This window comes from Plodia interpunctella, chromosome 7 (genome assembly GCF_027563975.2).
Source record: "Plodia interpunctella isolate USDA-ARS_2022_Savannah chromosome 7, ilPloInte3.2, whole genome shotgun sequence".
NCBI classification, from domain to species: Eukaryota; Metazoa; Arthropoda; class Insecta; order Lepidoptera; family Pyralidae; genus Plodia; species Plodia interpunctella.
In genome coordinates, this window is record NC_071300.1 from 2567189 (window position 1) to 2583575 (window position 16387).

A 16387-nucleotide genomic window follows, 5' to 3' on the forward strand; every position below is an offset into this window, starting at 1 on the left:
TCTCGTGCAATATGAGTTTGTACTTAAAATCTCGTGAGGAAACCAGCACACCGTTGATTGTTAACTTATTTGTGAAATAGAGAAGGCAATGGCAAACCACTCCAAAAATAGTGGCAAGAAAGTTGTTGTGTTTACACTTTTTATCAATGATAAATTTCCCTCAGAAGTCCCAAACTAAGTTATTTATATAATATTATAGTTGTGTACAAGATTTAATTAGTTTGCTTGAAGTTATATTCACTCTATCTAATATTACACATCGGTTTTGGACCTTTTAAACTCCCTGGGGGCGTCGTGTTATTTTGTACCCGAATCCGGAAACTTTAGAATCCTTGCTAAAAATTTGAGCTTTTGTATTTAATCTTCTTAGATACGACAGATAATACAAATTGCCACATTATTGGTTTTATCCGGGTCTACGCGCGTTTCTTTATAAATATTTATGAATAAATAAACTTATTTAATGACGGACGTCAAGCGATGATTGCCAAAAGCCGAAATGTTGATTATAAGCCAGAGGAAACCATACTTAATTGTGCTATAAGAACGTTGATAAAAAAACCATTATTTTTATCCTCATGTCATAATTAGCAGAATCAACATCCAGTAATTTGAATAATAAAGAAATTTAATGATGTTATAAATAAAATTATCATTATGAGATGGGAATTACTTTTTCCGAAACAGAGACAAGTTATAAAATTGTTTAATTAATATGTAGTATTTAGACCAATTTTAATTTAAACTCTCTTTTATTTAATTACCATAATTGTAAGAATATTAACTTCTTGAACAAGAAATTAGCTGAGATAAGTTAATGATACTGTATTTTCAGTTCTAACAATACGTCACCATATCAAAATAAGTTTATAATTTTATGCATAAGTTTATTAGGAATAATTTTTGCATATCTTTTCACATTATTGATATTATCCTAATCAATAAAATTACCAAAATAGATAGTTGCAATTTCAAGCTCTTATGATAACGTAAAACACTTATCTAATTGTTAATCCTTATTGGGTACCAACAGGTAGATAATTCTATTCGCTTACACGCTAATCTAAAACTATCCTGCATCTAATCTCCACTGAACTAACTTCAACTCAGTTAAGCCGTATAACATTAGATTCCTCGGGTATTAGATGTTCTTAGAAGGTACTAGGACATGAGAACATTGAAGCAGGTCTAGGCTAGCGCTCCCCTATATGGCACGCATATCCAGACTGCACATACACATGCACACTAGTCTATGATCCCTGTATCTATTTCACTCGCACTCACGGGTTTGAAAAGAATGGGTGATCCACATGGTGTGACTGAACGCACCGGGTATATGAAATCGCAGCGTGCATGCGTTAGTAAGGGATAAGAGATTTCCTTTGTCTAGTGTGTGACTGATCCCGAAGTACCAAGCGCACAGGATAATACAAGAGGTATATCGACGAATGAAATAAAGCCCGGATATTGGATTAGATGACATTGTTCGGGATCTCAAAGGAATAATCTACACGGATGCATTCGAAATAGTAATGTCTGTATTCATTATAAGGTGCAATGTACTTCAGTATTTAAATGTTATGGATATTATTCTTGTTTTTCTATTCATTATATTTTGTGTTAAAGTTACTCTTTTGACTTACGTAGGGTATTAATTAATATTTAAAATAAAGGAAAAAAGAACGTTTTATTCGCATTTACAAATCAACATAACATAAGAATCTGACTGACTGACTATGTCTCTGGAGTCTGAGGGAGTTTGTGTACCGATCTGACTCTGATATGTGTTACATTCCAAATCTAAGCTGGTCTTCGTAAATCAAATAAGAAAGTATAAAACAATATCGATTGCCGCGTCTTTCATATCTATTTCAAACATTCTTCTTTTAAACCACTCAACTGATTTTGATGCAGGGGTTCTATTGTTATACGTATAAACAATTTATTAGTAAAGGTTACATACAAAACAGCCTATTAAACCGTGCATAACCGGCCGCGTCTTTCGTCAATAATAATCTATACTGCAAGAGGAATTTACAATCAAACCAAAACCGATAACGGAATCGAACTTACGACCTCATCTGACTCATTCAACTGGAATCTCAAAGTTTTGAACTATTTAATCTCCAACGTTAAACTCATTGGTTGGTGGAAAATGGTACGTACCTCATGTGGAAAATTTGAATGATATGATACTTTATAATTTTTGCAATATGCAACGATAACAACAAACTTATTTTGACGGAACTGTGGTTTAAGTTCTATAAGGAGTTAAATGTTGAAGTGGGTGAAAATCTGTGATAGTTCAGTAAGTAATTAAGTAAGTAAAAACACTTTTTACTAACACTAAAACAAGATACCTACAATAGAGGACATAAATCTGAACAACACTACTAGAAAACTGTACAATAGACGGCCTTATCGCTAGTGCAATCTCTTTGTGGCTATTTACTAAGTTCTATAAGTTATCTATAAGTTAGTTAAGTCTTCTTTTTCTAATTATATACTATCGACAAAGAGTGCGCCAAACTTTGCGGCTTCCACGTACTCGTACATAGCTGTTATTTTTAGAACTGTTTTTTTTTTAGACAAATTAAAAAACCCCTGACTTTCAAAATTCATTTCGCTACAACTTTTGAAAGGCTGAACCAATTTTGATCAAACATATCTAAGAATCACCGCATAAAAATTTGCAATCTAATAAAAAATACCGCCTCCAAATCGGTTCACCCGTTGATGAGCTACGATGCCACGTACACAGACAGACACTTAGCGGTCAAACTTTTATCACAATCTTTTGCGTCGGGGGTTAAAATAAAAAATAATTCACATACAAGCTAGGCAATGTAAGTTCAGTCGCGTCCGCATCTAAGTTCGCCCATGGTATAGTCGGTATAAAGGCTAAGCTTTTGTCACAACTTGTGTTGTTGTGTGGAGTATTTGCCACACCGCTCTATTATTTACCCTTGGGTCATCGTATCGAGATTTAAAACGATACGACGATGAGAGAGAGATATTATTTGAGCCAAATATAGTAGAAGTCAAGACTTCTACTATATTTGGCTCAAATAATATCTCTCTCCCTCAATATCCCTAGTCCTTATTTTCCCTTCTGTAGTTTTCGTTCCAGATTAAGTTAAGTTAAATAAATCATCGTGTCGTATCAGATTTCTTATGATGTATTAATATTTACATATAGTTAAAAGATTTATAAAAAAATGCAATATTAAATTATTCAACAAAGCAAATTTGAAAAAGCAACATAATCTTTGAAAGTCCTCAATGCATTCTGACTCTTATTGGGTTGCTTTGTTGTGCATCATGGATGAATCACTGAAATTTACCATCATCAATTTCCTAGACAATCAAATCCGAAAGGATATAATATCAATTTTTAAAAGATTAATACCTAATTGGAAATAATAAAGGCATTAATCTTATTAAAATTGAGCTATAGCTTCCAATATATTGTTGAGAAATCCAAATCTTTCAAATCCAAATCTTCCAATATAAAATTGGGTTAATTGGAAATTTTCTATGTTATTGGCGACTAAAATTGGTATTGAATCGATGGAAATTTAACGTTCGAGATTTAGACCGTATTTTTATGATAGAGAAATTCTAAGTCCAATCGATGGAGCGGAACATTCAAAATTTTCTAAATCATGTATTTTATATTATACTTAACTAATTTCAGCTAAATTTGCTCTTCAAGTGAAGACACTTCAAGTGTTGATACAATTTTTGAAACAGTATTTTAAGTATTTAATATTGCTTTATATCCATTACCTTTTAATATTGCTGTCCAACTGTATTCAAATTTTGAAGCAAATTTAAAAGCAGATGCCAAAATGCAATTTCCATTTTATGTTGTGTTTAAAATGCTCCTGTATGTATGTGGTACAATACAAACATATCAATGTAGTCACAAGTTCGTTCGTGTTAACCAAATGTGTCAAGCGAACGGACGCACAGGTGATACGCACACAAGGCAAATTACCACATCTACACTTCCATAAGTACTTAAATCCATAAGTATAAGTGTGAAAATACCTTGTACCACCACCGCGTACTGCAATACTCGTGATCCCTGACTTCTTATTTGATTCACAGGCTATAATATAACCTTTGCCTCTACACATACCGTATGTTTTCCCGTGTGTGATTTTCCTTTGTACCTCCAATGCATTTCTGCGGCCCTAGTACTCGCAAACACATACGCCGCACCGGCGTGGTTCTCATTCCACAAGGTCAAGAAGACTCACATGCAGCTGCCATCTTGCGTCCCTTTCGCACTTGATGGAATTAAGTGCGCCAGATGAGAGCACACATTATTTGTCACATTGTCTAGACGAAGCTATGCCAACTTTCTTGCGGACACCATCCACCTCATTTTGATGGAAACTGAGATCAGCCAAGCTGTGAATAGGTGATGTTGCCTACTAAATGCTAAACTGTGACAAACGATTTTAATATTTTTGTCACGCGTTGAATGCAACAAGATCGCTTTCACGAAATTAAATACTTGTATCAAAAATGTAATTTTTGTTAAAGGCTTTTTATTAGCTGAATCAATGTTCTTTTCTAACAATCGTTTTAAAATGTAATTTAAGTACTTTTAGGTTTTTGTACTTATTCGTTTTAGTGACCTCTATTTTTCAAGCATCGGCTTGAAATATAACAAAACTCATACATTTTTAAGCATCGGCTTGAAAATGTATTAGTTTTGTCATATTTCACGACAAACCTAAATAAGTAATCAATAATAACCTAAATAATAATCGTAAAACGATTTTTACGATGTGTGTTATTTTGTATGCATGAAATACAAAGTTGTGTAATAAAGACAAATAGGTACTTTCATACACGCGTGTTCTAACAATATTGTTTGTACACATCAAATAAAAGTTTAGACTATATTAACATGCAACATATTAACATCTTAAACTTTAAATCTATTCGTTGCAATGTAGGGTTTTTGTATTCGCCAGGTAAAGCAAAGTATTGTATTTTGTACGTGATAAAAGCTACCGAGTAATTCCTCAGGGGGTTATGAACATATTGACATACAAAATAGCTCCCAGCTGTATTTTATTTTTCGTAAAATTGTGATTTGAAAGATGTCATTTAGGACGTATTGACTTCTTTGTGACATGATAGGTATTTCGAAACTTTCGAAAATTAATTCCTATTTGTTTTATTTTTAGTCCAGATTCAAATCATGTATTCAGATATTAGACCTTTAAAAGGTACATAGAAACTTACTTATATAACCCGCTAGACCTAGTTATGTAAAAGAATCAATAGTAGCGTCGAGCTGTAGAATTTTGACAAAAATGTAAATAAAATTAATTTAATTTTTTTTTTCAATTTTTACGTGCCATTTCAATATATGCTTGATTGTAATTAATTATCTAATTAATTACATATTTTTAACGCGTTCCTAGAATGTAATCTACATTTTAACTTACAGAGGAAACCCTATTTGAACAATGGTTTCCAATTAATTAGACAATTAATTACAATCAAGGTGAATTGATACGGCACGTAAAAATTGTTAATAGTACCTATTTGGAACTCTTTGTGAAGAATATAAAATAATGTCTTTGTTCTTTCAATCAATTTATAAAATCACACAATAAAAATAAAATAATTTAACATAGTAAAAATATATAATAGGTATGTGTGTGTATATTAATCAAAACAAGAATTTCGTGATACGACCACTAATCTGTTTGAAAAAGAGCTTTCTTTACTGCCAACATTCTGGGCACATTACCTCGATGCGGTACGTTTGAGAAGATATTTTGTTTATATACGCAAATACATGTACTTACCTGTTGTATTTTCAATTGTTCAATAATGATGTACTATTATTCTTAAAAAAAAACAACATAATAAAAATGTAGGTACCTACCATACATTTTTGAAAGAGCACAAAAATGATATTTTCTCCCGTATTTGGACCGAAATAGTCACAATACTCCCACAAGATTTAAGTTATTTAAGTTTCCGAAACATTTATTATCCACACTTACGTCATGTTGTTTTGGAAGAGACGAAAATAGAATATGACATCGCAATGTAAGAGAACTTTTTCTGTGTCTTCTATTAATCTTCCTTGAAGAGACGCGTACATATTAAATAATTTATTAATCATATAGGTTAATATTTAAGGAAGAGTTTGCGTTACGAGATTTTAACTTTAAATTAAAAATAGATAGAGGTAAATTAAAAGCGTGATGGCAAAATTTACAAGAGTTAGAAGAGATTAGTTAGAAGAGTTTTTAAAACTATCTAACTTAAAATAAATCTTGTAAATTTTACCATCACACTTTAAATTTACTTTAAAGTTCTGTAAAGTCCTGGAACAAAGAAAATACCTGATATTATTTTGCTGCGTCAGCAGAAAATTATAGTAGTCCAATATTAACACTGAAATTACCTGCCAAACCAGTTAATGTCATCATAAACTTGAAAATAGTCTTTTCCGAAGGAAATTTTATGTAAAACCATTACATAAAAGTGACGCTCCTAATAAAATTTACAGAATGATTGGCCAAATACAGTGGAATGTTGGATACAATAGTTGCTGTACACAATGATTGGCATAACTGTTAAACATTCAAAAATCTGTCTCTTTCTGTTGCCTAAATTTCGAGCGGGACGGCTGAATAAACACGTGAATAGAACGCTAAGAGAAAGTAGCACTTTCACTTGGTAGTATAACCTTGGATTACGATCGAAAACGTAATGTTACTTATGTATTCAATTCACGCGTTTCATAACAGAAAATCATTTTAGCTGATTATGTTCTCATAGGTAGCCGGAGCGTTTTTAATCTGTGCGAGAAATTTTTTGCCCACTGTGCCGGTTCTGAGTGACTGCGTGACTGATTGGAGGCTGGTAAAGGTTGAGTATCGGTGTTCAGGGTTAAATAACATTTTTATATTAAAATGTCAAATTTGTCACGAAAATTTTGTGTCACATTGGATTTGTTACACAAAATTTTTAAATACGTATTGTATACTTAATTGTTGCTTTTTTTTTAATTTAAGTATTGACTTACATTATTTTTAACTTTTATATCGATTTACAAGAAACATTGGAGGGTAAAATCTATTCTCAGTATATTTGCCGCATATTTTTAAAAGTTAAGCTATGGAAAGGTTTTTCCCAAAAGATTTACTTTTGGGAAAAACCTTTCCATAGCTTAACCACTGGGAAAGTATGAATCCGCTTTATCTTGTGACTTAAACGAAGAGATGCCAAAGGCTCTATAGGACTTTTTTCTCTTTAATAAATTTCTAGTTAATATGTTAACTGCATGGCAAGTATGCAACTCTATGCCGTTGTAACAATAGTGTAATCGCAGTGTCGTTAGTACGACAATAAACTATGTACCTTTGATGTTCTGTTACTGTCTGTAGATAGAATTCCTTGCGTATTGTAGAAGTTTTATTACTTACTCATAGTATTTTAATAGGCAACATATTTCGGTGTACCACCTAAATATAATTTTTAAACAACTACTTATAACTGTTATAAATTGCTATTACGGTTTAAACCCTAAGGCCTTGGCCATAGAAATACCTCTATAAATAAAAATAATTGAACCTATGGGCCGCATCTCTATTTATTGGAAACTTTATGATCGTCTTAACCCCTATACTTATGTTACGACTGAGATTAATGTGCCAATTTGAACTATATCGTGCAGGGAATAAGGGCTGTGGTTAAAGTTTGTTGACTGTTATAACCGAAGACTGTGTCGTAAGCAGCACCGCATGCTCGCGGCATTAATTTCACAATAGACCCTTTTTATAGACATGGCTTTTATAACAATTTTCGTGATTACCATCTAGACTTCATCATTTTAGGATCTCTAATTATAAGCATAGAAATTATTGTTGCCAATGTCAACGTCAAGGTGAAAACATTTATTCAGAAAATAGACCTCATAATTTGTCATCGCCAAATTTTGTATTATATAGTATTTTCTCAAAAACTATAAACTACTGGCAATTCGGAACGACCACTGTTAAGAAATGCCGAGCGAAACTCATTTGTACATTATTTATTGCGGCTGCGGTGAAGTTTGATGCGCCGTTTTGAATGATGAAGTTTGAACTTGCACTTTGGAAAATGGCACTCGCCAGTAAAGCATATTTTGGACGTCAATAATGTATATTTTTTAAGTTGAATAATTAGATAATTTGCATTCAGGGCTAGCCTTTTACTAAGAACTACGTGCTTAGTTGTTTTAATCTTAACTAGTTGTTGCAGCTCCGCCCGTGGTAGCCTGTGTTAGACGCCATGAAAGCGTGACAGACAGACTTTCGCATTTACAATAACAGTAGTGGACTGAGTAGTTTTTCAGTAAAAAATAATAATATTCAATATGCACCTAAAATACATGACAAGAAACAAAAACTTCATTTAAATAACTCTAAATTCACTTATCCGCATACAAATCAGGTCATAGCCGGATCTTGTCAGAATAATCAGCCTCACGACATTACACATTCGAAGTAACCTTTTGCGCATTTATAATTTAATTTTCAAACTTATATATGTATGTTTTTTGGTATGTACATTAAAGGGTTTTGTGGTTTAGGTATTGTAGAAACATGTTACCTGCGTTGGAGGGTTTGTCTAAGGCTATCGCAAGACTGAGTGACGTACCGCCTAGAGATTCTCTGTTCTCGGAAATATTTTTCTTCTTTTTGAATGTGTTAAGTTAAGACTACCTATCGCATACACACTAGTGAAATTAAACTGTCAATCAGTGAGTAAACTTCTGAATGGATTTTTTAGAAATTTATGTTTCTCGACATTTTTAAACATGTTTCTTGACCAATTTCACTTTCTCGAGAATATCGCTAGCCTGGCTTATCTCTATCGAGTTTTAAGGTGATATATTTTCTCAAGAAATATTGCACGTTTCATTATATTTAAGTTCTTTCTCAAGTAGATATCAGAGAAACTTCAAAACCGAATTTATTTTCCATCTCGATGGTAATGACTCAGAGTAAGATAAATTTCTGTAACATCTAAACTTTCCTTCTTGTATTAAAATTACGTTTTAAAATCGTGTTACGAATGATTTAAATTCTTTATTAGCATTTTGTAGCCTTTAATTTCATGCTTAACTTTTAGCCCATCAAAGACAACTTGAAAGCGAAACAATTCGCTAACAAATGCAACCAATAGCCGTTTCAAGAACTGTAGAACTGTCTGAACTAAAATAACTAGAAACTATTTGGATTCAGTAAATCTAGGTCACAACAAAACTAAGCCAGAAGTTGCCACTGAAGAATTGAATTTCCTACATATAACCACAGATCATGAGAACATTACAATGACTTGAATATAATTTACCCATATCCAAACTGATACTTTGCTATTTTTTTATATACTTAGATAAATTGATATGGATTCGTCGTTATAGAAGAGAATAACTATACAATTAAATAAAACATAAAATTCTGATATTTCTAATATCATCATCATCACCATCGATACATATATCTCTCTCTTTCTCATCTGAGTGTGTCCTCTCCCGGTTGCTTTGCTGTTGAGCATCGGAGCCCAGTGTTCGTTATGAAGAATATTGATGCAATATAGACATATGATCATACCTGATTCCCATGAGATATTGATGACATAAAAAAATGTCGCCCCTCATATTGGCACATAGTTACAAGTTTACACAGCTCTTGATGGAACTAATTACGATTCACAACAATAACAATAAATTTCTTGAGAAGTTTTCATTTATTTATTTATTTTTCTAGCTGTTAAAGTTACACAGCTGGGTAAAAGCCTCCCCCCCTCCAAAAAAAGCCAAAGCCCCCTAAAACGTTTCTTTTTTTTTCCAGTATTCGCCCAGCCACCTTTACCTCCGGGCTTCAACCTGCCTCCAATCATGCAGGTGGAACGCAACTGGTACGCCAGGTCCACGGACCCCATAGGGACGGTTGTCACCAAGGTGCATCGGGAGAAGACCGATGACAAGAACACCACCTTCGGCTTAGAAACCACTGGTCCACCTGCTCCTTTTGAAATCGACCCACACACTGGAGTTGTGAAAACTAATGATACATTGATAGATAAGGTATAACTCCTTAATGTTTAATATTAACAGGATCATTCACATATATAACTAATGTATTTACAATAAATATCAATTTTAATAAATAATAAGTACGTACTTCGAACATTTAATACGACAACATACAAATCAACTGAAAATACAATTTACTTTATTTCAGGAAAACCAATCATTCTCCTTGTGGGTCACAGCGGACGGTTCTATCCCTCAGAAAACTGAAGTTCTAGCAACTATCACTGATGATTCAGGCCAAAGGCCCAAACTTCCGATACCACCATTCCAATTACCGAAGCTACCACCTTATGGCGGGTCAATAGCATATCCACCTTATCCACTGCCCACTAAAACCCCAAGACCACAGAGCACAACCAAAGCAACAGAAAAATACTTAGATGAAGTCATAGTACCTGAAACTACTCCTGTTATAACTACATTAAACCCACCAAAGAGGCCAGATGACCTTTTCATAAATATAATTGATCATGGAGAGAAAACCACAAATATTTCAGAACCTACTGAGGAGCAAACAGGAAATGATGTACCAATAACAGTTATACCTCTAGTGGCTATTGCTGGCTTAGTGGTAATTGTCGCGGCGGTAATATTTTTTGTGTGGAAGAGAAATAATACGGCAAAATCAAGCAGCAAGAAAGATGATATGGTGAGTCATTGATATCAATGAAATAACTAATTTTGGTGGTCACGGGGCTTTTTATTTGAGTATTTTAACACGATAGCCGTATGTGCAATGTATATTATATTTACAATTGAGTTTACTAATAAATTTCTATTTCTGATATAGCTTTCAATATATTTATATATAATAAATTGTATTAAAGTATATAATCTCATACTTATTATTAAATTAAAACGATATTTCTTCGAGATTTGTCGAAAACCACACTGTGGTCATTTTTACAATAATAAAATCCTTGTCGTTCGCAGAGCAAGGATGCAAGTGGTATTGTCCTCCAAGATTCTTCGGTTAATTTGTGGAACCGTCCTCGCACGTACTCCAATCGATACGAATCCTGGGACAACGGCCATTTGCAGGTCAGTTTTTGACCAATCCAACAACAATTGCGAAAATTCATCAAACATTGTCATTCATTATAATTTCATAATAACATCGTCATCAAACTTAGACAAGTTCAAGTTTTTTAAAATCTACAATTTTTAATTTTGATTTAGAATTTTATTTTTGTATTACAAGTTTTTTACTTTCGAGTTTTCCTATCGATCCAAAATTTCTAAACTATTTACTTCTCCATCTAAATATTGGTAACATTCGTTTAATTTTCAATTATTATCAGTTTCTGACTTTCCCTATTAATATTCGATTCACAGCTGATTATTATCATTTCATATTCATGTTACTGACATTTCACCTGACAATTTCATGCTAATGAAATGTGAATGATATTACGTATATTGTTATGGCATATAATTAATTTAACTTGCTTTGAATGTCACGCAATATCACGTTTCGTTATTCAGAAAGTTGATCATATATTTCTCTTGTAAATTCAAATTGTTTGATCCAATATATAACATCGGTTATAAAAAAATTATTCTCAATTGCAATGTACTCATTTTATTGTTAATCATTCACTGCTTTTTTTTAATATTCCATTTCTTATAATCATGTTTTTTTTAATATTCATCATATTTATATTATTCAGAGCTGAATTATGAATTAAATTCGTTCTATTGTGACCAAAAGAGTAATTAGTAGATTAACATTAAATGTAGTGTCGTTAAGCTTTCTAAAATCAATAGCTACTTCTAACATCACTATTTATTATTCTAATATTCTTGCAAATGTAGTAAAATGAATGTATTTTTAGCTGTCAGAAGAAACAACAATAACGAAGGAAGATCCAACAGATGAGTGGGAATTCCCGCGACATAGATTGAGGATCTTCAACATCGTCGGAGAAGGTGCTTTCGGTCAAGTGTGGCGCGCGCAGGCTATTGACATAGATGGTGAGTTTATTTTGATAACTTTATATGTGTTTTGGATTTATATGGTTCTATATTTAGTTAGTAAATTCACTTCTTTTTGTCGCGTCCCAACTGCCTTACTTTCTAAGGATTTTAATGAAGCCATTATTGATTTTGTATAGTTGAAAATAAATTGAATGTCACTTTAAATTTTACAAAATAAAAAACCTAAAACACAAATTATAGTATCGATTAAAAAACAATGTAAAAAGAAAAGTGTTCTAACCGATAATGGTAATTTGATGTGATGCTGGATCATCACTTTCCCTAGCTAAGTACAAACATTAGTCTGACCGCAAACTATGAAAAAATGGCAGAATGACCCTTACATACAGTAACGTGGGTAGCAAATAATGACAGTTTGACGGTCAACAGGCCAAAAATAGCCGGACATATATCATTCTGGTGGTTCGTTCTTAGTCAACCATTTTGGGTGTACTTAGAAAATACATAATGTAGTAAGCATATTATTTCGAAAAAAACGTAGCGTAATTCTATTTAATAATAAACGACTGCAGCTTAATTTATAATCACGCTAAAATATTCTGCCACGACTAATTAGCAAGCAACCGCAAAGACTTTTTTAAGGAATTGGCAGCTAGGAATACATAGCTGAGATAATGTTGAGGCCAAAATAGTGTAACCACAGAGTTTCTTATTAGAGGTGGTCCTGTACTTAGCATGGAGTAATTACCTGCGAAGCTGGCGACCGCAGACCACGGAACAGATAATAAGGGTGATATTTTCTGAAAAAAGTTATGAATTTCGGTATTTTTTATCTTTCAAAAGAGATACTTTTGTTAGAAGTAAAAGTAACTTTAATGCCACATAAATTCATGTGTTGTTTGATTTTGTTTTTAAATAATATATTACATTTGTTCAAGTTAATTTACTCAGTTTTTTTGAAATTCAACCAAACCATTTCTTATATAAAGACTAACCATTATCAGACTACGACCCACTAAATTAAAATTACATATAAATCAATTAATTAAAATAATAAATGTTTATTAAATATTTGGAATAGAATAAGCAATGTTGCTTATCTATATAGCTAAAGCATTTTAAAAGAAAAAAATATAACGTTAATAGGTATTTAATTCTAGATTTGATTTCACACTATGAACATAAAAAATATATAATAGTTTTAGCCAAGTGAAAATTCACTGACTGAAAATTCATTAATAAAAAAATCAGTAGATCAAAATCTGTTCATAAATTATGCAATATCTATTCTTTATGAATCTATGGCGAATGTAAAATATATGTAAAATACGTACACTCTACAATTTAATGTAGTTACAGCTAACAGTCTATGAGCTTTGCTGTTAAAACGAGCGCACGTCCTGTTTTACAGGCAATATAAATGAGGAAACGAAATGTACTACTTTGAAGATGAATGGCACTAAGCTAACAAGCAATTAATTTTCCTGTTAATCAAGTAAAAGATTACTTAGAATCATATACATACATTTTATAGATAGGTATGAAGCTAATCTTAGATCATTCACACACCAAAAAATCTCGAAAGGTGCGATTTTCTTTAACTTTATTTATTTGAGCGCGTGAGATGTTTATGTGACAAAAAGATGGTTCTTAGATAAAAAAGGGGTGGCTTAGACCCATATATCTTATAAGACCATCAATCACGAGATTGCTAGCAGAGATTAAATATAAATAATGACACTCAACGGTCCATAGCGAGGATTTGTGTCTACCACGTAAGATACTGATCTAGTAATTTGACGGATAGTAAATATGGCGTTATATAAGCAATCATAAAAATTCTTAGATCATCGAATGTTTTTTTTTTTCAAATTCCATACATATACCGGAAAGACCCTAAGCTTTTATGTCATATACTTCCATACAAGAAAATGAAATACACAACTAGAATATAAGCTTCGTCACGTTAGGTGTTGTGACATCGACGTAGGTTAGGTGTGGTGACGAGTTTCAGAATTATATCTGACGTTCAGAATGGAACTCAGGACCTCTACAATCTAGAGAGACCTCTAGAATCAGATTTTGAATATGGGTGAACACTTGATCTCAGATATTTTTTCTATTTTGGATATGTTCATCAGACCTGCAATACATGTTTAGTGTGAGCCGTTGAGTATTGTACATTTTATTACATAAAAATTTAGCCAACTACGATCGCTGAAACTCATACATTTATGCGTATTTTTCTTACATGGGCCAGTTGATTGAGCGTTGTTCATATAGCCATCTCTCTCTCTCTCTCATCTGAGAGTTTTTCCAGATTTCTTCCTTAGCCGTTGACCGTTTAAGCAGGGTACAAGCCTACAGCCACCTGTCTGTTTTGCATATAGCTATCTGTCTGTACTATTCATATTTGTACATACTTAATTATAATTTCACAGGAAAAAAAGGCGAGCAAACAGTAGCAGTGAAGACATTGAAAGAAAACGCGTCTGAGAAGGAAAAGTCGGACCTTCTTCAAGAATTACTGGTGATGAAGAATCTGGGACCACACCCTAACGTAGTCCGCCTCATTGCTTGCTGCACTGAAAAGGTAAATTATTATTGATACATTAAATAAACACTAGCCAACATGTACTAGCTGGGATATAACTACTGCATGGATTTTCATGCGGTTTTCACCAATGGATAGTGTTTTCTGAGGAAGGTTTAGATATATAATGTATTAAGTTTTTACCCGAGCGAAGCCGGGACAGGCCACTAGTTACAAATAAATTATAAAAGAATGTTATCTATACTATTATTATAAAGAGGTAAGCGTTTGCGAGTTTGTGACTATGTGTTTGTATGTTTGAGGCGGGTAATCTCCGAAACTACCAAACTGATTTCTAAAATTCTTTCACCATTAGAGAGGTACATTATCCAAGATTGCTATAGGCTATATTTTATCTCAAAATTCCCACGGGAGCGAAGCCAACGAGCGGGCAATATCTAGTAGTAATTTAATCTTGCAATACTTTTCATTAGTAATGTATTATTTGTTTGGTTTCTTTCTTCTCAGTTGCGTTGCGATGGAATACTATTTCATTTAGAAAGTTTTTCAATAAACTATGTAAAAATAATTATTGTGGTACAAATAATAAATCCTATCTTTTGACAGGATTACTACATCTAACAATTAGTTTCTGGAAAATATATTCCATGTACAGTCGTACAGTTAAACCAAATTATAGTAGGTTCAGACCTCTTTGCTGCAATATTATCGACCTTATTAGTGAACACGGAAGGTTGATAATTGTGGTTGCATATACAGAATTTGCTTTCATCAGATTTTTTTTTACCAAAAATTCGTTTTTAAGAAAAGTATATAGCTAAATGGAAAACTGCTTCAGACATACTCGTAATGGTCATGTATGTACCTATAATGAGTTTCTTCATTTTTCTTCACTGAAATTATTAGAGTATTCCTTGATAATGTAATTAATTATTGATATTGATGAATGAGGCCTGGGACTAGATGGTCGGATGAGCTTAGGGCGTTCGACAGATATTGGATGAAGAAGACCAAAGAAAGGGACCCGTGGAAAGAGAGAGGTGAGGCTTTTGCCCAGCAGTGGGACATGTCATAGCTATTAAAAAATATATGAAACATAACGTGAAAACATTTCCTACGTGTACTACCATTTTCATATCCTAAACAATTTTTCAGGAGCCTACCTTCGTGATCATGGAGTTTGTCAGCCTGGGCAAACTGCAGCAGTTCCTACGGGACTCCAGGGCGGAGCGGCACTACGGGAACACCCACGGAGGGAGCCAGTTCTTGACGTCTCGGGATTTGACCCACTTCGCGTTCCAGGTCGCAAGGGGCATGGACTTCCTTAGTTCTAAAGGGGTGAGTCGAAAGAATCAAATTACATAGGGAACAAATATCAGGCTATGTTTTTTATAACTGAGGCGGTCCCATTTGTCGTACGAGGCGACTAAGGGATGCATGGTTTAACAGGTGAATAGGCAACAATAGCATCTTCAAAGTGGCAGGCATCCGGTTAAAAAGCATACTAAGTCAAAATTTTATTTTGAAGTTTTTTGCCCATAGGTATTTTCCATTTCGTCTGTGCAGTCGTGCAAAATATGAGGAAGTCTTTGGTATGAAAAAAGAAGTCGTTATATTTTTCCGTTACAATTAATTCTTTCAGGCATCTCTCTAGTAAAGTACTCAAGTTTTCCTTTTATTTCAGGACAACTTTATATTATTATGTGAAATTATCATACCCTAAAAAATATTGAACGAAAGAATAGCACAGGTTTATATTATATATTTTG

The 16387-nt window shown here is 33.0% G+C and overlaps 1 protein-coding gene across 5 annotated transcripts in view; it reads left to right on the forward strand.

The window, feature by feature from the left end:
- The window catches only part of Cad96Ca (Cadherin 96Ca), a 46392-nt gene that overhangs the window by 22446 nt on the left and 7559 nt on the right, over positions 1-16387 (forward strand). For 3 of the 5 annotated variants that reach the window (XR_008404831.2, XM_053747670.2, XM_053747669.2), the window contains 6 exons: positions 9882-10117; positions 10275-10775; positions 11060-11167; positions 11962-12100; positions 14506-14657; positions 15774-15956. Coding sequence is in view for 4 of the 5 variants with exons in the window: in XM_053747670.2 (XP_053603645.1) it covers positions 9882-10117; positions 10275-10775; positions 11060-11167; positions 11962-12100; positions 14506-14657; positions 15774-15956 (1319 nt within the window). In the remaining variant the exon portion in view is untranslated. The remainder of the gene's footprint in view (positions 1-9881; positions 10118-10274; positions 10776-11059; positions 11168-11961; positions 12101-14505; positions 14658-15773; positions 15957-16387) is intronic. The other 2 variants (XM_053747672.2, XM_053747671.2) reach the window with 1 other exon arrangement.